This window comes from Phocoena sinus, chromosome X (assembly GCF_008692025.1).
Source record: "Phocoena sinus isolate mPhoSin1 chromosome X, mPhoSin1.pri, whole genome shotgun sequence".
Lineage (NCBI taxonomy): Eukaryota > Metazoa > Chordata > Mammalia > Artiodactyla > Phocoenidae > Phocoena > Phocoena sinus.
Genome location: NC_045784.1, coordinates 20637448 through 20663121, shown reverse-complemented (window position 1 = coordinate 20663121; position 25674 = coordinate 20637448). Strand labels below are relative to the sequence as shown.

The following is a 25674-nucleotide window of genomic DNA, read 5'->3' as shown; positions in this document are numbered from 1 at the left end:
GTAATTTCAAGGTTTTGTTTGTTTAAAGTCTAAGAGTTTGAACTTCCAAAATCTATTACAATTTGGTCCTAAAATAACACAACATTGCAAATTAACTATACTTCAAATTTTATAAAAATTTTTTTAAAGAGCTTTTAAATAGGAAATAAAATATTTGGACCTAAAATGACAAGCCTACTTAAAGTCTTATTTTTCCAAAGCCCCTATTCACGTTCAGATTAAGAGTTGCCAAAATACCTAAATGTCCATTGACAGATGAATAAAGAAAATGTGATATATACATACAGTGGGATATTATTCAGCCTTAAAATTCCATCGTTTGTGACAAGATGGATGGAAGAGGACATTATGCTAAGTGAAATTAGCCAGATACAAGAAAAAAAAAACCATTCTATGTGACCTCACTTATATGTGGACTCTAAAACAAACTCAGAGAAGCAGAGAGTAGAATGGTAGCTCCCAGGGGTTAAAAAGGAAGAGAAGTTGGAGAGATAATGTTCAAAGGATACAGAGTTCTGGAGATCCTCTATATGGCATAGTGTCTATAGCTAACAATACTGTACTGCACACTTAAATTTTGCTAAAAGGGTACATTTTATGTTAAGTGTTCTTACTAAGATGGAGTAGGAGAGGGAGAAGGAGGGGAAGAGGAAGAAGAAGACAACGATGATGACAGGGTGGGAGTAAACTTTGTGAGGTGATGAATGTTTATGGCTTTGCAGGTGGTGATGATTTCTCAGGTGTATACTTATCCCCAAACTCATCAAATGTATACATTAAATGTGTAAAGCTTTTATATGTCAATCATACCTCAACGAAGTGCTTTAAAAATAAAAAATGTAAAGAAAAATTTTAAAGAGTTGCCAAAACACCCTCTGAAGTTAGTTGCATTGATGTGCTACAAACACTAAGCACTACACTTTTTAAATGCCTTTGTCTTTAAGACTGTAGCTTGATGTTAGGAAATACATACCCTTTTTTCTTTATATATACTTTTTTTTTTTAATTTTTGGTTGCACTGGGTCTTCGTTGCTGTGCGCGGGCTTTCTCTAGTTGCGGCGAGTGGGGACTACTCTTCGTTGCGGTGTGCGGTCTTCTCATTGCAGTGGCTTCTCTTGCTGCAGAGCATGGGCTCTAGGCATGCAGGCTTCAGTAGTTGTGGCACGCAGGCTCAGTAGCTGTGGCTCACAGGCTTAGTTGCTCTGCGGCATGTGGGATCTTCCCGGACCAGGGCTCGACCCCGTGTCCCCTGCATTGGCAGGCGGATTCTTAACCACTGCGCCACCAGGGAAGTCCCAAGGAGTGCATACGCTTTCCACCTAGTTTTTGTTATGTAAAGTAGTACGGCCTCCTTTATGAAATATTGCTATTTAATGTACTCAATTTATCCGTGTTCATTACATAAAACTCTACTGTATATCATAATGTCTAACAAATCTCCTTGGATCACTCTTTTTGAAGTTTTAAAAAAATAGTTTAGTTTAGTTTAGTTTAGTTTAGTGTCAGCTTTTGCTGACACTCTGAACAGAAATCCTACTCACATGATCTCCTCTAATAACCACCTTTAGGTGAGGTATACTGGAGTGGACTTTGTGAAACACTTGATGTGATCAAAGGATGGAGACTGTTTTGACATAATATGGAGATTAATTTAAACTACACAATACACAGAAGAGTTAAACTAAATAAAACCGTCAGGGGAAATTTTTAAAAGGTTAATTTCTGGGCTTCCCTGGTGGCGCAGTGGTTAGGAATCCACTTGACAGTGCAGGGGACACGGGTTCAAGCCCTGGTCCGGGAAGATCCCACATTCTGCGGAGCAACTAAGCCCGTCCACCACAAATACTGAGCCTGCGCTCTAGAGCCCATAAGTCACAACTACTGAAGCCCGCGCGCCTAGAGCCCGTGTTCCGCAACAAGAGAAGACACCACGATGAGAAGCCCTGCTTGCCACAACTAGAACTAAGTGGTCACACAGCACTGAGCTGATATCCCTGTGCGATGCAGCTGCTTCCAGCTAGCTAGCTATTTTACATTTGGTAATGTATATATGTCAATGCTACTCTCTCACTTCGTCCCAGCTTACCCTCCCCCCCCACCCCGTGTCCTCAAGTCCATTCTCTACGTCTGGGTCTTTATTCCTGACCTGCCCCTACGTTCGTCAGAATCTTTTTTTTTTTTTTTAATTCTATATATATGCACCAAAATAGTAACCTAATACCCTACACTTTCCCTCACCTACATGAACACATATGCTTCCTATTATTGCTCTTCCTAAATACATCACTTTGGGTCTGTTAGGCTCTGTAAACTCAATGCTGACACTAACAATGTTCTCTGTACATTTTAAATACTGGCAAGAATATAATATCAGGCCTTTCAACAACTTTAACAAAATTTTTAAACTGACATTTGCAAAGTTATGGAGCATTTTTACACTGATCCTCTGCTAATACAATTAGCAGTATATTTTGTACCTATAACTTAATAAATCCTTTAATCATAAAACAAACAAAAAAAGAACAGGCTGGACAATGAAAGGGCTGGTTTGCAATACACCTGCAGACCTGCTTCTTTTTTTCTTTCTCTGTTTGCTCATCTTTTTTTTCCAGTTTTACTGAGATATAACTGACATTCCATATTCTATAAGTGTAAGATGTATAACATAATGATTTAACTTACATACACCATGAAATGACTACCGTAATAGGTTTAGTGAATATCCATCATCTCATATAGATACAACATTAAAGAAACAGAAAAAAAATTCTTTTCCTTGTAATGAGAACTCTCAAGATTTACTCTTAACAACCTTCATATATAACATAGAGCAGTGTTAATTACCTTCATCATACTGCACATTACATCTCTAATATTTATTTATAACAGGAAGTTTGTACCTTCTGACTACCTTCATCTAATCCCCCCTCCCCTCCCAACCTATTTCTCACATGACCAACAATGGGCATGCTCCACTGAGTATCAGCGCCAGGTAGAGTATCAGCAGCATTAATCCCATGATCATTCTCCGGAGCAAAGCTAGGGAATCAGCTAATTTACACCGCACTCCCTGCCACCCCGCCCCAACAAAATCCATGCCTGCTTTTTTCAGGGATCTGGGGAGACAAGAAACTACTACTAGATAATAATCTAAAAAAGAGGAGGAAACTGGGGGGAAGCACAAACATACATAATTTGAAATAAAGAAAAAAACACATAGATACAGGAAAAGTAAAAAACTTGTAAGAAAACAGTCTATAATTCTATGCTAGCACACTGAAGAGAAATGTTAATTTACAAGCATTAACTCAATAAGAGATAGAGAACCCAATCACCAGAAAATGGGGGGCGGGGAAGATGTCTGTTACCCTTTCAAAAAGCTCTAGGCTTTTCCCAAAGCTAGCTGAACACAGGAGGAAAGCCTCCTCAATTCTTTTTACAATACGAATTTACCATTTTTTGAAAACACAATGATCCAAAACCTATGGGAGGCAGCAAAAGCAGTTCTAAGAGGGAAGTTTATAGCAATAAAAGCCTACCTGAAGAAACTAGAAAAATCTCAAATAAACAATCTAACCTTACACCTAAAGGAACTAGACAAAGAAGAAAAAACAAAACCCAAAATTAGTAGAAGGAAACAAACCATAAAGATCAGAACAGAAATAAGTGAAATAGAAACAAAGAAAACAATAGCAAATATCAATAAAACTAAAAGTTTGTTCTTTGAGAAGATAAACAACATTGATAAACCTTTAGCCAGACTCATCAAGAAAAAGAGGGAGAGGACTCAAATCAATAAAATTAGAAATGAAAAAGGAGAAGTTACAACAGACACCGCAGAAATACAAAGCATCCTAAGAGACTACTACAAGCAACTCTATGCCAATAAAATGGACAACCTGGAGTAAATGGACAAATTCTTAGAAAGGTATAACCTTCCAAGACTGAACCAGGAAGAAATAGAAAATATGAACAGACCAATCACAAGTAATGAAATTGAAACCATGATTAAAAATCTTCCAACAAACAAAAGTCCAGGACCAGATGGCTTCACAGGTGAATTCTATCAAACATTTAGAGAAGAGCTAACACCCATCCTTCTCAAACTCTTCCAAAAAATTGCAGACGAAGGAACACTCCCAAACTCATTCTATGAGGCCATCATCACCCTGATACCAAAACCAAAGATACTACAAAAAAAGAAAATTACAGACCAGTATCACTCATGAATATAGATGCAAAAATCCTCAACAAAATAAGAGCAAACAGAATCCAACAACACATTAGAAGGATCATACACCATGATCAAGTGGGATTTATCCCAGGGATGCAAGGATTCTTCAATATACGCAAATCAATCAATGTGATATACCATATTAACAACTTGAAAAGGAAAAACCATATGATCATCTCAATAAATGCAGAAAAAGCTTTTGACAAAATTCAACACCCATTTATGATAAAAAAAACTCTCCAGAGAGTGGACATAGAAGGAACCTACCTCAACATAATAAAGGCATATACGACAAACCCACATCAAACATCATTCCCAATGGTGAAAAACTGAAGGCATTTCCTCTAAGATCAGGAACAAGACAAGGATGTCCACTCTCGCCACTATTATTCAGCATATTTTTGGAAGTCCTAGCCACGGCAATCAGAGAAGAAAAAGGAATACATATTGGGAAAGAAAAAGTAAAACTGTCACTGTTTGCAGATGACATGATGAATTTGGTAAAGTTGCAGGATAATCAATGAATTTGGTAAAGTTGCAGGATACAAAATTAATGCACAGAAATCCCTTGCATTCCTATACACTAACAACGAAAGATCAGAAAGAGCAATTAAGAAAACAATCCCATTCACCATTGCAACAAAAAGAATAAAATACCTAGGAATAAACCTACCTAGGTAGACAAAAGACCTGTATACAGAAAATTATAAGACACTCATGAATGAAATTAAAGATGATACAAACAGATGGAGAGATATACCATGTTCTTGGATTGGAAGAATCAATCTTGTGAAAATGACTATACTACCCAAAGCAATCTACAGATTCAATGCAATCCCTATCAAATTACCAATGGCATTTTTTAACAGAACTAGAACAAAAAATCTTAAAATCTGTATGGAGATACAAAAGACCCCGAATAGCCAAAGCAGTCTTGAGGGAAAAAAACAGAGCTGGAGGAGTCAGACTTGTGACTTCAGACTATACTACAAAGCTACAGTAATCAAGACAATATTGTACTGGCACAAAACCAGAAATATAGATCAATGGAACAGGATAGAAAGCCCAGAGATAAACCCACGCACCTATGGTTAACTAATATATGACAAAGGTGACAAAGGAGGCAAAGATATACAATGGAGAAAAGACAGTCTCTTCAATAAGTGGAGCTGGGAAAACTGGACAGCTACGTGTAAAAGAATGAAATTAGACCACTCCCTAACACCATACACAAAAACTCCAAATGGATTAGAGACCTAAATGTAAGACCGGACGCTGTAAAACTCTTAGAGGAAAACACAGGAAGAACGCTCTTTGACATAAATCACAGCAAGACCTTTTTTGATCCACCTCCTGGAGTAATGGAAATAAAAATAAACAAATGGGACCTAATGAAACTTTAAAGCTTCTGCAAAGCAAAGGAAACTACAAACAAGACAAAAAGACAACCCTCAGAATGGGAGAAAATATTTGCAAATGAATCAACGGACAAAGGATTAATCTCCAAAATATATAAACAGCTCATGCAGCTCAATATTAAAAAAACAAACAACCCAATCCAAAAATGGGCAGAAGACCTAAGTAGACATTTCTTCCAAGAAGACATACAGGTGGCCAAGAAGCACATGAAAAGCTGCTCAACATCACTAATTATTAGAGAAATGCAAATCAAAATTACAATGAGGTATCATCTCACACCAAGTAGAACGGGCATCATCAGAAAATCTACAAACAACAAATGCTGGAGAGGGTGTGGAGAAAAGGGAACCCTCTTGCAGTGTTGGTGGGAATGTAAATTGATACAGCCACTATGGAGAACAGTATGGAGGTTCCTTAAAAAACTAAAAATAGAATTACCATATGACCCAGCAATCCCACTACTGGGCATATACCCAGAGAAAACCATAATTCAAAAAGACACACGCACCCCAATGTTCACTGCAGCACTATTTACAATAGCCAGGTCATGGAAGCAACCTAAATGCCCATCGAAAGACAAATGGATAAAGATGTGGTACATATATACAATGGAAAATTACCCAGCCATAAAAAGAAACGAAATTGGGTCATTTGTAGAAACGTGGATGGATCTAGAGACTGTCATACAGAGTGAAGCAAGTCAGAAAGAGAAAAACAAATACCGTATATTAACGCATATATGTGGAACCTAGAAAAATGGTACAGATGAACCGGTTTGCAGGGCAGAAACAGACACACAGATGTAGAGAACAAACGTATGGACACCAAGCGGGGAAAGTGGCAGGGGGGTGGTAGTACTGGTGGGATGAATTGGGAGATTGGGATTGACATATATACACTAATATGTATAAAACAGTTAAGTAATAAGAACGTGCTGTAGAAAAACAAAATAAAATTCAAAACTTAAAATAAAAAAACTAATTTACCGTTTTTAAAAAAACCTAACAAAAATAATGTAACCAAACTACAAACATGGTTAATTATGAATCCAAAGTCAAGTTTTTGCAAATGTGATCCATCATATAATATATATATAGACACACACACGTGCACACACATGCATGTGCATACACACACAGACACCTTGACAAAGTATGGTTATTCTAGAATTCAAGGATGGAACCAAATAATGGCCCGAATTAACAGGTCAAAAAAGGAAAATCCTGATGTGCCTCAACAGATGCTGAAAAGTTGAGATTCAACATCTATTTTTTTTACTTAAACTAGTCAAATTGGAAGAGAAAGACATTTTTTTTAAGTTAGAAAAAGTACAATAAATAGGAATGAAACCTTAGTACATGCTATCACATAGATGACCCTTGAAAACCTTATGCTAAGAAGCCAGATGCAAAAAGCTACATATTACAGGATTCCATTAATATGAAACATGAAGAATAGGCAAATCCATACAGACAGAAGGTAGACTGTCAGGGGCTGGGGGTGGGAGGTGATTGCTAATTGGGTACAGGGTTTCCTTCTGGGGGGATAAAAATGTTCTAAAATTACTGGTGATGGTAGCACAACTCTGAATCTACCAAAAAAAAATCCCACTGAATTGTACACTTTTGAAAGGTGAATTTTGTAACAACTTCCTCTCAGTAAAGCTGGTTTAAAAACTACACATGCAAATCTTAAACTAGTTCATGTTACAACATGTATTTTTAGATAGGAGAATGATATCAGTATCACTTTATAACCAAAAGACATGTATTAAAACTAAGGTGAAACACTGAAAGTATTTCTTTTAAAGCCAAACTTAAGACAAGGATGCCCACTAACACTATTATTATTTAAGACTGTATGGGAACTGAACTGATAGGCAATGCAATTAGATAAGATAATGAAATGCAAGATATAATTATTATTTGAAAGAAATTATATTTATTTATATACGACTTATCCAGGAAATTCAAGAGAATCAACTAAAATCTTAATATCAGAATGAATTCATAAAATGTGCTGGTTTAAAATTAATATACTTGATGGCAAAAGCTTTTTATTTTAAAGACAAAAGCTTTCTTATGTAACACTTAAAAATGTAAAATACCATTAGTAAGAGTAACTGAAAACTCTAAGTGGGATTTTTTTAATACAAATATACACAGAAATCAATCTTGCTCTTGAATATATTGGATCAGTAGTATTAATTCTCTCTTAATTAACCTCTACATTCAATCAAAATCCCAACACACTTTTGTTGTAAATCAATTGACCTTATACATGTAGGTCTACTCTCAGACACTATTCTGTTGCATTGATCAATCTGGCCTTGCACCCACTATTTTAATCACTGCATCTTTATAATAAGCTTTAATATATGGTAGTGTAAGTTTTCCAACTTTTTTTTTCAAGACAGCCTTTGCTATTCCAGGCCCTTTGCATTTCCATGTAAATCTGAGAACTGGTTTATTTTAAAAAAAAAAAAAAAAAGAGTAGTACTTCCCACTTAAGGCAGTCAGGAACATGAAACGAGTTAGATATGTCAAGAATAGCATCAGGACTGGCACAGAGTAAGTACCCAATAAATAAAGGTGCTCTTTAAAAAAAAAAAAAAAAAGCAAAGCCTGTTGGGGTTTTGATTGGGACTTCGTTGAAAACTGACATGTTTATAACACTGATACTTCTATCCATGAACATCGTATCTCTCCCCATTTATGAGTTCTTTCATTTCTCTCAGTAATGCTTTCACTAAAGGTCTTAGTAAGCTTTGTTGGGTTTATTTCAAGGTACTGGATGTTCACTGATCTTACTATAAATTGTACTACTAGCTTTTAAAACAAAATATAAAACAATCAATCAACTGTACTGGCTTTTAAATTTTATTTTCACGTTGTTTGTTGTTAGTATAGAGAAATACAAATTATTAATCAATGTCCCCCAACTATAATGTAGTAAAATTAGAAATAAATGTCACTGAGGTAATAACACCCCCCAAAAAAATTTCCTTGAATTGGAAAAGTCTCAATAATTCAATGGGCAATAGGAAAATTATAAAAACCACAATATATTTAGAACTAAATAATAAAAAATCAATTCACATAAAATTCATAGTACCAGTTACAGTTCAGAGGAAATTTTATAGTTTTAAAAGCATGTAAGAGTAGAGATTAAAAACTAATGAGCTAAACTATTTACAATAGCCAGGACACAGAAGCAACCTAAGTGTCCACTGACAGATGAATGGATAAAGATGATGTGGCACATATATACAATGGAATATCACTCAGCCATAAAAAGAAATGAAATTGAGTTATTTGTAGTGAGGTGGATGGACCTAGAGTCTGTCATAGAGTGAAGTCAGAAAGAGAAAAACAAATACCGCATGCTAACACACATATATGGAATCTAAAAAGAAAAAAATTGGTTCTGAAGAACCTAGGGGCAGGACAGGAATAAAGACGCAGACGTAGAGAATGGACTTGAGGACACAGGGAGGGGGAAGGGTAAGCTGGGACGAAGTGAGAGTGGCGTGGACATATATACACTACCAAATGTAAAACCGAGAGCTAGTGGGAAGCAGCCGCAAAGTACAAGGAGATCAGCTCCGTGCTTTGTGACCACCTAGAGGGGTGGGATAGGGAGGGTGGGACGGAGGGAGATGCAAGAGGGAAGAGATATGGGGATATATGTATATGTATAGCTGATTCACTTTGTTATACAGCAGAAACTAACACACCATTGTAAAGCAATTATACTCCAATAAACATGTTAAAACTAATGAGCTAAACTTCCAACTTAAATTTTTTAAATGTCAGAATAAATGCAAATAAAATAGAAAGAAATATTAACCATATGGAGCAGAAACAGAAATGGTCAATAAAAAGAACTATTTGAAAAGCCTTAATATAGGCAAGTTATTGGCAGTACTCATCAGAAAAAAAAGGAACAAATTAATGAAATTAGACATTTTAAAGTCATTAGAGAAGCCTATATTTTATACCAATATATCTGAATTTTTATATTTTTCTAGAATACTGTTCATTTTGTATAAATAACAACAACTTGAGAAAAGCCAAAAATACTTATCACCATGAAACAAACTATTAATCAAAAAACTCACAAAAAAAGACACCAGGCAAAGACAGTTTCACAGATGACTTATAAGCTTCCAGAAACAGATCATATCTATGAAATACAACTTGTTTCAAAGGAGAAGAATTATTCCGCAACACATCTTAAGAAGTTAGCATAAAAAGAAAAAGTACATGGCAATAGCAAAAGGATGCAAATATCCAGGGACTCCAAAGACAGTTTAAAATACAAAATCTATGAATACAATTCATCACACGAATAGATGCTGCAAAAACATTAAAAAAATCAACGAAAACTCTAAAATGCTAAGTAAAAGAGAACATAAACTAATAAATATCTCCTCCCTCCAAAAAAAAAAAAAACACGAAAATATCATCCTTAATGGTAAAATATTAGAAGCACTCCATTAAAGCACGTGGACAGTGATGCCTTATCAATGCTTTCATGCAACTCTGTGCTAGAGGCATTAGTCAATGAAGTAGAAGAAAAAGAAAACAAACAAAAAAGAAAGAGGAGGCAAAAAGGAATGGAAAAGAAGAAATAAAACATCTTTACTCACACACACCTATTTAGAAAATACAAGAATTATAAACTGTAATAATCTATTACTCCCACATTTCATTGAATCTAAAAATACTGCCAATTTTAAGATGCATCCTTGTTTTACCTACATCTAAGAAAAATATCCTGCCAGTTACACCGATGCTATACTTTATTATCTAGAAATTTCATTTTAGATTTATCAAGACAATTCTTTTAGACTTATTTAGACATATTTTCATCATATCCTGTGGACATATAGAAGAAAAAATAGAAGCAAAAGAAATTGGGAGTCCGGTGACCCCACGGCTGCCCACGAAGCTGCCGCCCTGGCCCTGCCACCACCGCCACCTCAGGACCGGGTGTATGATTAGGCCACAATCTTCGATGAGTAGACATATTCCTCAGTTCTGTGGTGTTCTTGATCATACATTTATGGAGTTTCTGAAGGGCAGTGGAGATTACTGCCAGGCACAGCACAACTTCTGTGCAGACAAATGAACTGTAGAAATTCGTGACTACTCTACCAAGAAGCCCCCATAAGAGTGGTTAACCTGGACACAGAAGGTTGAACTGAAATCCACAGAGCATTTTTTACAAGAGTTCTGACTTGCATGGGGTAAAGCTCAGTGCACTTCCTTTCTATTGCCTCAGTATCACTGAATTGAAGAATTGCTGCTTCTTGTTAGGAGGTTCATTTCATCTCCCATTACTCTCAACTTCATACTCAAAAGCACTGAGAATTTCAAGTGGAGTATATTGAAGTAGACTCAGTTTCTTTGCATCATTCCTGTATTCAGGTTTTTAAATTCCTTCATAAACCTTATTGAGTGTTTTTTTTAACTAAATTAACATGGCTCAAATGAACCACCCAGCTCCTGTGGAAGTCACTTATAAGAACATGAGATTTCTTAATCCAACCAATGCGACCTTAAACAAAGTTATAGAGGAACTTAAGAAGTATGGAGTTACCACAACAGCAAGAATATGTGAAGCAACTTATGACACTACTCTTGTGGAGAAAGAAGACATCCATGTTCTCGATTGGCCTTCTGATGATGGCGCACCACCATCTAACCAGACTGTTGATGATTGGTTAAGTCTCGTGACAATTAACTTCCACGAAGACCCTGGTTGTTGTATTGCCGTTCATTGTGTTGCAGGCCTTGGGAGAGGTCCAGTGCTTGTCGCCCTAGCATTAATTGAAGGTGGAATGAAATATGAAGATGCAGTACAGTTGATAAGACAAAAGCAGCGTGGAGCTTTCAACAGCAAGCAACTTTTGTATTTGGAGAAGTATCATCCTAAAATGCGGCTGCGCTTCAAAAACTCCAATGGTCATAGGAACAACTGTTGCTTTCAATATAACTGGGGTGCCTGATGCCATTGCTTGGAAGTGGAACCTAGACAGGACGGAATTTGTTGTACATGTTAGCCAGCACGATAGCTTCATGAAGTCTGATGAAGCTTCCACAGGAGTGTCGAAAAGCAGTTTTACCAGGCCACAAGCCTGGCAGAATTGCAACTTCTGTGTCTGGGTTATGATCAACCTCCTTGGACACACAGCAAAGGATTCTTGCTGTTCAGCATTTAAAATGTGCTTATTATCGTTTGTACCAATTGACCTTTTCTGAAATCATGCAGTATTGAGTCATGTCTTTAAATCTGTTTCCATGCCAGAATCTTATCAATATATAAGAAATTTAGAAAGACTAGGTGCCGAAATACCCAGCACAATACTTAGATATTTTTAGTATCACATAGAACTAAAATCCCAGGAACTAAGAAAACTCTGGACCTTATGTGGTTTATTCCTTCCATCATTTCAAACATAGAAAGTAGGGCCTATAATGTTATTTGCTCACAATATGTTTAGGTCTTCCACATTCATACCAGTATACATCAGATTTGCTCATTTTGGTTTTTTTTAATTAACCAAGTCTTACAGTGATTATTTAATGTCTTTCTATAAATCTCATTTTGTGCTGTTATAGAAAACCTCCATTTTGAAAATCTACATTGTAAAAGAAGCACATGTCTTTAATGTCTCCAGACAAAAAAGCCTTACAGTTAATTTCAATGTTTGCACTTTGGGGTACAATCTACAGGGAGGGCCTGAAAAAAGAATGGGAGGGGGCTATTAAATATTTTTAGTAAAATGTTGCCTTTGTCTTGTGCAGAACATGTAGAATATGTGCTTTAACTTAGTAAGTATTTTTTTTTTTTTTTTTTGCGGTACACGGGCCTCTCACTGTTGTGGCCTCTCCCGTTGCGGAGCACAGGCTCCGGATGTGCAGGCCCAGCGGCCATGGCTCACGGGCCCAGCCGCTCCGCGGCATGTGGGATCTTCCCGGACCGGGGCACGAACCCGTGTCCCCTGCATCGGCAGGCAGACTCTCAACCACTGCGCCACCAGGGAAGCCCCAGTAAGTATTTTTTAAAAGGTGGAAATACTTTGTTATTGTAGCTAAAACAATTCTTAATCATAAAATTTCTGAAATTCTTGTAATTTTTTTTCAAACTTATCTGAAGTTGTTTACCATTTTATTTTTGTTTGAAGTGTGATTCCCAACCTCTCTTGGGAAAAAAAAAGGGTTTCTGCTAATGAATTGAGCAGACATTAATATTTTATATGCCTTTTGAGCTGTGTAACTTAATATTTGGATAATTGACAATTTGTTTTATTATGTAATTGATAAAATGGTGATGTGTATTAACATTAGCTCAACCATATATTTATACTGTCTGTGAACATGTGGTTATAGTTCTGTGGGGGAAATAATTTGTCAGTGTTCACCAGGTTGTAAAAATCTAGTGTGAGAGCTTAAACATTAAATAAATGATGAAATGCAAAAAAAAAAAAAAAAAAAGAAAGAAATTGGTAGAGTACTCCTAAAACTTCACATTCAGGGTTCTACTGTGGAATGCTTTTCTACTCAAAGCTATTCAATCTTTCCTAACAATATTGTTCTCTACCAACAAGAGTGCTGCTGATGCAGCACTTCTTAAAATGCTCCATAATTATCTATGTGATTTTCTTTCCAGTAAGACACCCACCTCACAATTCCTTCTGCCTTCAGTTGTATTGTTGGGTGTGAAATTAAAACACAACAATGCACATACTCATTTAAGTGATGACAAAATGAAGAGTCTTGACCAAGTATGTGCATGTAAAAACAATAACTACATCGTGACTGCTACCTGGACAACACTGATTATAGGACACCATCAAACGAAGATCTGTATGAACCTCTGTCATATTAAAATGGGGGCGGGATGTACTTCAGAATCTATGAAATATGGTAATACGGAAGTTCAGCAAGCTTACGTGATCAATACAGAAACAGTATCTAAAAGAAAATCCTATTCACAATTACAAAAATTATACAAATTTTTTTCTAGCAAAAAATCTAACAAAAGTTGTGCAAGAGCTTTATGAAAAGCAGTAGAATATGCCCAGATTCAGACCCCAGCTCCACTACTTAGCATACATCTATAAGTATCTACATATTATTCTATAAATATGATGTAAATACAATAAAAATCCAACAGTTTTTCATAGAAACCAACAAACTGACCCAAAAATAAACAAAGGAAGGAAAATAGCTTTAAAACTCCAAAGAAACAGAACACTTACTAAGATTTAACTATAAAGCTATCATTGTTAAATCAGAATGGTATAGGTATATAGTCAAACAGACCCATGAAATCAGAAGAAAGTAGAAACATGTATATATGTGAGAATACGATAAACTTCACAAGTTGCATTACAAATTAGTGAGGAGAAAGGCTGAACTACTTGGCAAATTCATATTAAAAAGATAAAATCAGGGGGCTTTCCTGGTGGCACAGTGGTTGAGAATCTCTCTGCTAATGCAGGGGACACGGGTTCGAGCCCTGGTCTCTGAGGATCCCACATGCCGCAGAGCAACTAGGCCCATGAGCCACAACTACTAAGCCTGCGCGTCTGGAGCCTGTACTCTGCAACAAGAGAGGCCATGACAGTGAGACGCCTGCGCACTGCGATGAAGAGTGGCCCCCGCTTGCCACAACTAGAGAAAGCCCTTGCAGAGAAACGAAGACCCAACACAGCAAAAAAAAAAATTAATAAATTAATAAACTCCTACCCCCAACATCTTCATCTTTTTTTTTTTTTTTTTACGGTACGCGGGTCTCTCACTGCTGTGGCCTCTCCCGTTGCAGAGCACAGGCTCCGGACGCGCAGGCTCAGCAGCCATGGCTCATGGGCTCAGCCGCTCCGCGGCATGTGGGATCTTCCCAGACTGGGGCACGAACCCATATCCCCTGCATCGGCAGGCGGACTCTCAACCACTGAGCCACCAGGGAGGGTCCCAACATCTTCTTTAAAAAATAAATAAATAAATAAAGATAAAATCAGATCCGTATATCACACAATAGAGAAAAAAATTCCAGATGAATTAATGACCTAAATATGAAAAAGCACAGTATCATTATGACCTTGGGGCAGGAGAAGAATTTCTTGCAGATACAAGAAAACATAAACCATAAATGAAAAAGAACTGAGGAAACTGACTACTTTCACATTAAAAAGTCCTACACAAAAAAATATTCCATAAACAAAGCTAAAGAATAAGTCACAGACTAGGAAATGGTATTTTCAGTGTATAAAACTACAGGCCATTAGAATTCAGAATATAAAAATAACCATAAACCAATGAGAAAAAGGCAACAGTCCAATAAAAAATGGACCAAGGATAGGCACAAGCAAGTCACAGAAAACCCAAATGGCTAACAATACGTGGGAAAAAAGGCTCAACAACACGAGTAATCTAAGAAATGCAAAAGGAAAACAGCAATGAGATACCATTTATACCTAAAAGATTGGAAAAAACTGCAAAGTCTAATCTTTTGGCAGTGGTCTGGAGAAACAGAGGCTCATACACAGCTGATGGGCGTGTCGAATGGAACACAATTTGACATTTGGCAATTCCCAGTAAAGTTGACAAATGCACAGACTCTTGAATGTAGCGACTCTACTTCTATAATCCCAAGAGAGAAGAACCCCATATAAGGATGCTCACAACAACACCGTCTGAAATTGCAGAAAACTGCTAACAACCTAATGGCCCCTCCCTAAGAATAGATAAATAAACCACAGTATATTTATACATTAAAATACAAGTAAAATGAATGAACCAGATCAGTAGTTTTCAAACTTCTTGGACTCAGGACCTCTTTACACTCAAAAATTGAGGACCTCAAAGAGTTTTTGTTTATGTGGGTTCTACCTAGAGATGTTTATATTAGAAATTAAATCTGAGACACCTTAAAAGTAGTCATAAGAAATAAACCCACTGTATATAAACATGAACATTTTAAAATAACTATTTTTCAAAACAAAAAATTGTGAAAGGAGTAGCACTGTTTTACATTTCTGCAAATCTCTTCAAGGACAGGCTTAATAGAGGACAGCTGGATTCCCGTAACTGCGTCTGTGTTCAATCTATCATGACATCACATTTCGTGGAGGCTCTGTACAGTACTTGTGCAGTGTACAAAAGAATGAGGCTGGAAGAATATCAGGGATCCCTGGGAATTCCTGGAGCACACTCCTGAGAACCGCTAAACTAGATCTACATACAACATAAATAAATCTCAAAAACACATTGCTAAGTGAAAAAATACATATATAAAATGATAAACACAGTATGATACCATTTACGTAAAGTTAAAACACATAAAGCAGTACTTGACATTGTTTGTGGTACATACATATTAGGACAGTGGTTATTTCTGGCAAAGAAAAGACAGGAATGGGATAGGGAGGCACTCTTCAATCTGTGAGGTTTTCTTTCTTTAAATACACAAAAAGTTATGAAGCAAATATGTAATAAAATATTAATATCTGTTAAATCTGGGCGATACCTGCTTTTCAGTAATTCTGAAATATTTCATAATTTTAAATATTTTTTCAATCCTAATGGCTGTATTCTTCAAGGCCACGTAGCTTCCTTAAAATGTTACCTCCCTTTGAGTAAAATATAGTTACAAGATTCCTGGATTTTATAAAAAGTTCTTTGGAAAACTAATTTGACAGGACTAAGTATACACTGGCCATATTAACCCCAAGCTTAAGCACTGGGGGCAGGGTCTACTCAGCTTATGTGGCATATGCCTTACTACGCACACCCCTTGCTCAAAGGATACAGTGACTAGACAGATGCTTGAATAGTTGAAAACGATTCAACTACACAAAATTCTCTGCACCCCAAAATTGAGAGAATTGCTTTTAGATTACTGTCGTTACCATGTACCAGGTAATGCTCTGGGACAAGGATGAATGAGAACCTGTCTCTACATCCAGAGTTTAGAAAAGATAACAAAAATACAAATACACAGCTAAAATATAAAAGGTTAAATGCTATATTAAAACATACCTACATTGTTATATGAGACAGAAGAATGAGCCTGGAAAAATGATGGTGCCATAAACAGAAAGAAAGCTAGAAGCAGGAGCTGTTTTAGGGGCTCTGCCTTTAAAAAAAAAGTTTTTTTCCCAATAATTAGTACTGGGCATCTACTATGTTCCAGATAAATTTGGTTTCAGCCATGTTGAGACAGTAAGACACCTGAAAGGAGGTGGTCAGTAGGCAATGCTAGAGAAACTAGAGGATGGGCATGGTAAAGGGCACCAAAACCATGCAAGAAGATTCAAGAGAACAGGATAGACAACTGACCTTGAGGAAAATCCCATAACAGAAGGCAGAGAAAGTATAGAGTTTCTGAAACAAAGAACACTTTTATATAACACACCTGCTGACATGCTGTAGAAGTCTCCCAATTTGGGAAACAGCGGATCTAGGAAAAGTGGAATGAAAAGAAATGAAAACGCTGGTGAAAGGAGAGATAAGACAGCTGAGGTTTTTGTAAGATGAGCAAACCTAGGAATGTTTATAAGGAGAGGAAAAGGCATCGGCAGAGTTAGAGGGCAATGATGCAAGTGGCAGAATCACACTGACAGAGCTCCATCCTTTGGGACCAGTGGATCCCACAGGCAGAGCATCTGGGCCTGAAGGAGGCCAATTCTTCCCACAAGTGAAGAACAGGAGGACAGCCTACGGAGAGACAAAGGAAGAATATGAAGTGGAAGGAAGGAAATTCAATTGCTTAGATCAGATGGCTGTCTATCTTTCTGACTTAAGTAAAAGATTAGGTTATCTCTGCTGAGGCTGAGGGGTTTCAAGGACAGGTTGAGGAGTTTAAGAGTAAAAAAGAAAAAGTTTGGAACTGCCAGTGTGCATAAACACAAATAGTACAAACAAGGTCATAAGTGGCGATACAAGTCCAGGCAGGTTGAGAGAGGAAGCATTTACAAAAAGCAATATGGAAAAAAGTTTTTCTTCAATGCATTGTGAGCATGTTTTTAAAAAAGGAAACTTGCATCTATCTGAAAGATACACAAGTTAACTGTCTTGTTATCCAAGACAGTTGTTGTTCCACCAGTTTTCCAGACCACCCTTTCAGGCAAAAAGCACTTTAACTGTTTCCGACAGAAATCCTTCCAAACCATACACTCCTGTTTTCTTAACTATACGACTGAAGTCCAACTCTTAATCTTAATCATCCACTCTTGCTGTACTGGAACATGTACTGCCTGCCGCTGCACTGCGTGTGCAGCAATACGATTCTCCTTTAGAATTCTATGTCTTTCCCAGCTGTCAAGATACAAAGCAACTGGTTCTTTCAAGTTTACGTTTACCTTTACCATCTCAAGGACCACAGAGTGCTTTAGCAACTTGCTTCTAGTCAGCCTCCTAGAACGCACTGTCTCTCAAACTTTTCTAAACCATAGCCCTTTAAGATAAACATGAGAATATTCAGTTCATTCCCTTCCCCTCACGGAGCAATCACTGCTCTGACCTGTTGCAGTTTAGGAAAAATAGAAAAACTGAAACAACTTTCTGGTGAATACTTATGCTACCTATAAACTTACGTATCATAAAATTCTAGGAAACACATTCCCAAAATGTGCATCGAGAATAGTTCAAATATTAATCAAAACATGAGAAGGCTTAGCTTAGTAAACAGCCTTAGTTATTACCCTCTTAATCAAAAAGGTGGTTCCTCTTACCACATAGAAAAACAGGGATTCCAAAAAGACCACCTGAAGGCTGCTGCCTTTTTAATCATCGCTGTTCTACTTTTCAAAACTGACTTGTTTAAAAATTACCATGGAGATACTTACAGGCTCATTCCTCATTTTCGTGAAGTAACCCACAGCACTCGTCCTGTAATTTTCAACCACGGTAAAAGAAAAGCTAGAAACCCCTCCCCATTTGTTGACTACAGAGATTATAATAACTCTTGAGCAAAAAGTTACTTGGAGTGAGAAATTAGGACAGAAAAAAGGAGCAGCTGCCCACTAGATATGGATTGTTGAAAAAGTAGCAAAATTGTCTGAACTTCTGAACATTCTTGATAATCATTCCTGCAGTGAAACACTGGTTGGTACTCTCTCTCTCAACTTTGAAACTTCCTAGGCCAATGGAAGGGCTAAGTGACTATAAAGCCGGGCTCAGGTGTGTCATCACTCTACTACTTGAGGGCTCCCTGGCCTCCCCCATTGAGTATAAGCCCCTCCACCTGGAAAGCAAGCTCCATCCACCTTATTTAGCCACCACTCCCCTACCTACACCGTCTACTCCAGCCAAAGTACACATACTTGCTGTTTTCTGAAGAAGCTTCACCCTTGAAATGCCCTTTCCCCACCTCCACCTCAGTCTAACAAAGTCCTACCCATCCTTCAGCAACCTTCTCGAAATGTCACCTAACCTCGTTTTCCTCTGAAATCCCAATAATTGGCTGTACCTTCCCGGCAGCACTTCAGTGCATTTCACCTCATCTCATCTGCCTCTGAACAACGAACTTCTTGGAGCCACCGTCTGCATTACAAGAACCTTTTGATCTTTCGTAGCACCTAGCACCGAGTTCAGAGTAGTGCAGTATGCAATCAAAACTACCTTAAGGAGTGGAATTCCACCTTAGAATTTTTCTAATCAAATAGAGAAACTAAATACCATAGCAGGTACAGGAACAATAAATACTGCATCACATTACGTTGTCCTTCAGTAAAAAAATAAAACCTTCTGCCCTTTTCTTACTCCTGAAAGAAAGTAAATACTACCAACAGATCGCTAATAGCTTAAATGCACCTTTTCTAGAAAGTTGTTTCCAAATTAATGAAATTCAAACGACTCCGTAAAATTTTTACTTCTCCGTTTCCGTGCTGTGCAATTTGCACTTTTCCTCTTACTACGTGAAAGAGTGAGAACTTCTTTCCTATCCATTTAAAAATTTTTATTCCTTTCTTTCTTTACTCGAAAAGGCAGTGGCTGTTGGAAAACAACCGCATCTAAAGCACTCTAATTCACGTGTGACTTTGCTGGGGTAAAAATAAAATGTCTTGGGGTCCCACTTGCCGTGGTGAGTCCACATGCCTGGGCGGACCCTCAAGTGACCCGTAACAAGCGCGGGGGAAAGGCGCGGGGCCGGGGACGCTGAGTAACGAGATGGCCCCGGCGCCCGGGAGCCGACGAAGGCCGCCTGCGGCAGCTCGGCTAAAATGCAGCGGAAGCAGCAGCTAGTCACGGGTGCTGCGGTAGGCAGGGCAGGAAGGTGGCGCTGCCGCCGAGCGCCTACAGCCCGAGCGCACTTCATGGCGGCGAGGGCAATGGCCGCTGTGGGGAGCGAGCACGCCCCCTCCGCGCGCACACGCTGCCGTGCCGGGCCTCCGGGACCCGTCACCGGAGCCGCCGCCGCCGCCGCCGCCGCCGCCGCCCGCTCTCCGACCCCCCCTTACGGGCTGTAGCGGAATTTTCTCTTCAGACGCCGCCTTCAAGATGGCGGCTCCCCCTCCCAGCAACCCCCTCAATCGTCCCCTGCAGCAGGCGCCGAGCCGCCGCCATCTTGTCCCCCGTCCCTCCCCCCCTCACCAATATTTACATAGCGAAAATCGGCCCGGCCGGCCTGCGGCCTTCACCTCACGCCTGCAGCCTTCGCCTCCTTGCCAGGCCTCGCCCCCGCGCAGTGCCCCGGGCCGGCCGCGGCACCGACCCGGGGCCCCTCGGCCGCGTCCCGGGCCACCGGCCGACCCTCCCCCAACCCCCGCCCGTTTGCGGAGCGCGGCTTCGCCGCCGCTCAGGGCAGCCGGGCTCCTCCCCGGGCCTAACTGCGGCCTCCTTGGGGCCTGCTCGGCGCCGCGCGCCACACCGCCTGGCCTAGCGCGGAAGGGCGCCACGCGGGCCGCCGACCAGGCCGGGACCAGGCCCCTGCGCGCGCGCTAGGCCCCGCGGCCGCGGCGGCGCCCGGAACTCACCGGACGGGCGTGCGGGCGGTCGGCGACGGTGGCGGGTGCTGCAGGCCGGCCTTTCTCTGGAGCACTGGGCCGGGCTCCGGCTGGTGGGGCGGGCGGAGGGAGGGAGGAGGGGCCGAGCTCGGAGCTGACAAAAAGCGGCCCAGCTCCCCGGCACGGGCCCGCCGTCAGCACGTCACGTCACCGCCCGGGAGAGAGACCCAGGAAAATGCGGAAGGGTATATAGGCCCCCTCCTTCGTCCGGTGTGTCTCCCTGGTGCCCCGGTCGGCGTGCTCACGCCCTCCAACCGGAAAGCCCGTGGCCTCGCTGCGGCGGGGTCTCCGGCGGCCGGAGTCTCCGTGACAGCGCCCCCCTTCTTTCCACCTCCTCCGCGCTCCCGCCCGCCGCCGCCGCCGCCGCCGCCTCCGCTACACACGCGCCGCTGCCGCCGCCTCGGCCATAAACCCCGCGCGGGGCCGTGGTCCGCCGACCCCGCAGAGAGGCAGGCGGCCCGCACCCGGCCCGGCCGCCCCCCACCATCTCCCGTGGGCCGCGGCCGCCCCCCGGGCCCTCCCCGGAGACCTACCGCCTCTCCGCGCCAGTCCTGGCCGAGGCGCCTGCTCGAGTTGTTTGCAGGCCCTCAGACCCCCGCCCGCAGTAAATGTGTTTTCTTCATCCCCGTGGCTGGAGAAGAAGATAAATTTAGCAACCCCCGCCGTCCCCTGCCTTCGCTTTAAAAAAAAAAAAATCTTTGAAATAAAATGAAAATAGGCTTGCAAGTCTAAATGGGTGCGTGGGCAAAAGGAGGGGGAGAAGGGTTATCCTAGAGCACCTACCAAACCGTTTAATTTTTTTTCTAAATAAGCGTTCAATCAGAGAACCTAATTGATTTTATTAGTTTACGGCGGAAAAAATAAGGGTTACGTTTTGAAACTGGTTTCGCACATTGCAATGAACACGAATTTTTAGTGTATATTTTCTCTATAACCGTGTTTCAAAGTAGGAGAGTCTATGAAATATGTCTTGTGTGATTGTTTCATAAATAATGAACTTTTCACATTCTTTAATAAATACAGAGGGAGGAGCAGAATTGGGATTTGGGTGTTTTTTACAAACTACTTAAGCCTTTCAAAGTTTAAAAAGACTTAGGAGAGAAAGAAAAATATGTATTTGAGTAAATAAAACATTTATCAACCCCAAAAATGTGTATTTTGCATTTTCGTTACTGAAATTTTTATGCTCTTTCCATACTGAACTTGGAACCCAAATTATGTTTAAAACTTACTAGTTAAACGTTAAATGATGTAGCCTTTACATTAATCCGAATCTGATATGCTTTATTTCTTCGTTTAACTCACTAAATGTTAGATAAAGATATTTCTTTTTTTTGAATTCTTTGGCCGCACTGCGCGGCATGTGGGATCTTAGTTCCCCCATCAGGGATCAAACCCACACCCCCTGCATTGGAAGCTCGGAGTCTTAACCACTGGACCACCAGGGAAGTCCGATAAGTATACTTCTAAAGAGTAAATAAAACAAAAGTTATAAGGCAAATAGCATATTGGTGTGAAATCTCTTCAAATACAGAGGCCTTGTATTTTAGTTTCCTGTCATAACTTTTTTAAAACTCCCAGAATGCGAGTTGTCCTTTCCCTCAGACCTCTTACAATTATAAAATTGCTTTCAAAAAGGAAAAGCAAAGGTACAGTAAGAAATTATCTCTGAGGGACTTCCCTGGAGGTCCAGTGGTTAAGAATCCGCCTGCCAATGCAGGGGACACGGGTTTGAACACTGGTCCGGGAAGATCACACATGCCTCGAGGCAACTAAGCCCGTGCGCCACCACTACTGAGCCTGTGCTCTAGGGCCCGCGAGGCACAACTACTGAAGCCCGCGCGCCTAGAGCCCGTGCTCCGCAACAAGAGAAGCCACCGCAATGAGAAGCCCGTGCACCGCAATGAAGAGTAGCCCCCGCTCGCCGGAACTAGAAGAAGCCCGCGCACAACAACGAAGACCCAATGCAGCCATAAATAAATAAATAAATAAAATTTTAAATGTAGTAAAAAAGAAGTAATCTCTGAGAAAGTACTTGATGGTAAATTTCCTCTCAAGGCTTTAACCTTGATTTTTTTCAAGCAATTAAATGATAAATAACATGTCTTCATCATTTATAGAAAATTCCACTGGGCTGTGATATAGACTATTCACAGAAAGGTAAATAAAACTAATATTTTTTTCAAGTGAAAAAAAAGAGAAATAGCTTGTATACCTACACTAATGTGATTTCAAAATATTGATAACCAGCGTTTAAGTACTTTCCAAGGGCTTCCTTTTAATGCTATGGCATGTCAAGGACGGGGTCTCATCAACCATGTAACTGTAAGCAACATGAACACAACCTAATGTCAGCATTCTTGTTAGGTCTTCCATAATTACCATCAAATACTTCCGCATTCTTGTTAGTTCTTCCATAATTACCATCAAATACTTCTAAGTCCACTAGCACGTAAGAAAAAAGTGTCAAGGAACATAAACAAAAAAGATGTTTGCTCAGTTTACAAAACCAGAAGTAGTTTAGGTATCGATACTTTTAAAGAGCCTTTTGCCATTACTTTTCATCCATAAAGAGACTTAACTTTGATGGGAAAAAAGGAAAGGATGGCCTAGTTCTATTAATTACATTAAATAAACCATTACTGGAGTCCAACAAAGATTATTCTATAGATGACTGTACAGATGAGGTCAGCTATACTTTTTTTTTTGCGTTTTATAAAAGGGAAAATAATTTGTACTTCAAATCCATTTATGGAAGGCTGTAAAAAACAGTGTATGATAAAAATCATTTTACTGGAATTACATTTAATATAAAATTCTTGTGTGATAAAAGTGAAGGCTCAAAGGAAGTGTGAACAGCAGAGATCAGGAATTGTTCGATGTAATAAAACACAATATAGGTTGTGAAAATATTCACAGTAGGACCTTGAAGACACCTAAAATCACTGAAAGCATTTGGTAATCAAGCACTAAGTGATTAAGCCCCTGACACCTTGCACTTAAAGGACCTACTGCAGCCTCTCTTGCATTGATACTTTTCTTGTTTTAGTATTAGGGACCTAGAGAATTCTGAGCAGAGGGAGTAAAAAGATGTGGTGCTTGCCCTTGGGGAACTCAGGATAAGGAGGCTGTGTATGGCTGAATACAAACATTCTTAAGTGCTTTCATTTTCTCACCTAAATAAACACACAATAAAGTGAACTTTTATTTAGGGAGATTGAGAGCAGAACATTTCAAAGGCATATGCTGTGAATACAAAATAGATGGTTTCAAAGCAGCCAAAGGGATTTTGGTTATGTACTAAAATTTATTTGTTCCTTCAGAGCTGTTAATGTATATTAGATAGTTAAAAGCAACTACTCAAGGTTTTGACAGTGTTTTAATAACTTAACTAAAAATCCCTGACATGTTTATAGGTCCTTGAGCCAGGAATAATACAAGGCCTTTCAATCATTTTTCCAGAAAAAGATTATTCAGAAAAGAAGCTGTTAAAAAAAGAATAAAAGAAGCTGTTGCTTTTCATTCCTCATCACCGACTGATGGAAATCCAAATAAGAAACAATAAATTATTAGCTTATGAGAAATATAGACCTTTTTGAATAAAGTTGTGGTAATTCATTACATTATATCCCAAAGGTTAAAAAAATATTTACTTTCCCCTAGAGAGACCATAGTTTTATTGAACTAAGCATGCCCTATAAAAATTTACCATTTATCTGGTACTTGATACTTATCTTAACATGAGCAAGTTGCATCATGTTGGAATTCAGCTGACTATAATTAATGCCAAGTAAGAATTTTTACTCTGAGTCTTTAAACCACACACACTCCCCAAGGGAAATAATTTTAAAATAAACAATGACTGACAATTAGGTGGTTTCTGAACAGTACTTTTCACACGAATCATCAGTTGAATAAGACATTGTTTAATTCCTGAAAATCACCAATAGCTAAATTCTACTTCATGGATTATAAATCACAGGACACAGCAAACAAATTAGCTCCACTAAAGAGGTGAAAATCAATATATGAGGTCTAGAATAACCAGTAATAATGAGCACCCCAGGCACCCAGATTGGGACCTCTATATACAATTTTCCACTAAAGGAATCAGGGTTCCTGTGATTCCTGGGCTGGAGCAGAAAAGTACAAGATGAACCAGGAATATCTCCTCATAACAGAAAGAAAAGAAAAAGTGTCAAAAGGTCTCAGGAGCCAGTTTAAAGAGGCTCCAGTTGGCTAAAGATGAAAAATTTTGAATGTTAAAAGAATAATTGCTATGGATCAAAACACATTAAGTATGCTCCTGAGTTTATAATGAGGCTTTTAAAAATGATCAACTAGGGGGCTTCCCTGGTGGCGCAGTGGTTGAGAGTCGGCCTGCCGATGCAGGGGACACGGGTTCGTGCCCTGGTCCGGGAAGATCCCACATGCCGCGGAGCGGCTGGGCCCGTGAGCCACGGCCCCTGAGCCTGCGCTCCGCAACGGGAGAGGCCACAACAGTGAGAAGCCCGCGTACCGCAAAAAAAAAAACAACAAAACAAACAAACGAAGAAAAAAAACAAATAAAAATGATCAACTAGGGACTTCCCTGCTGGCGCAGTGGATAAGACTCTGCGCTCCCACTGCGGGGGGCCCAGGTTTGATTCCTGGTTGGGGAACTAGATCCCGCATGCAGGCTGCAACTAAAGATCCTTCCTGCGGCTACAAAGATCCCGCGTGCCACAACTAAGACCTGGAGCAGCCTAAATAAATAAATATTTTAAAACTATAATAAAAATTTAAAAATAAGTAAATAAAAATGATCAACTAGTGGTGATGGTTGCACGGCTTTGTGAGTATATAAGAAACTAGTGAATCATATACTTTAAAAGGGTGAATTTTATAGCATGTGCCTTATATCTTTTTTTTTGTCCCCCCTCCCACCTCCCTACCTCCCCGCATTATATCTTGATATCTAAAAAATGATCACCTTTGGAGAATACTAGAGAACCAACCATTA

General features: G+C 39.5%; 2 protein-coding genes across 10 annotated transcripts in view; one reads left to right on the top strand and one right to left on the bottom strand.

The window, feature by feature from the left end:
- ZFX (zinc finger protein X-linked) overlaps positions 1 to 25674 on the bottom strand; it is a 65172-nt gene that overhangs the window by 36572 nt on the left and 2926 nt on the right. Inside the window, exon 1 of one of the 7 annotated variants that reach the window (XM_032619221.1) lies at positions 21206 to 21723. The exons of 1 other annotated variant lie outside the window; for it this stretch is intronic. The gene's annotated coding sequence lies outside the window, so the exon portion shown is untranslated. Of the gene's footprint in view, positions 1 to 20269; positions 20618 to 20642; positions 21052 to 21205; positions 21724 to 25674 lie in introns of those variants that run through there. 5 more of the 7 variants (XM_032619219.1, XM_032619224.1, XM_032619227.1 and 2 more) reach the window with 5 other exon arrangements.
- LOC116747331 (protein tyrosine phosphatase type IVA 1-like) lies at positions 10935 to 12438 on the top strand. 3 transcript variants are annotated; one of them, XM_032619231.1, is made up of 2 exons: positions 10935 to 11225; positions 11307 to 12438. In XM_032619231.1, the coding sequence occupies exons 1-2, from the start codon at positions 11139 to 11141 to the stop codon at positions 11664 to 11666; spliced, it is 447 nt and encodes a 148-aa protein (XP_032475122.1). In that variant the 5' UTR covers positions 10935 to 11138; the 3' UTR covers positions 11667 to 12438. The 3 variants fall into 3 exon arrangements, with proteins under 3 accessions (XP_032475122.1, XP_032475121.1, XP_032475120.1); XM_032619230.1 differs by having other exon boundaries at positions 10935 to 11465; positions 11541 to 12438; XM_032619229.1 differs by having other exon boundaries at positions 10935 to 12438.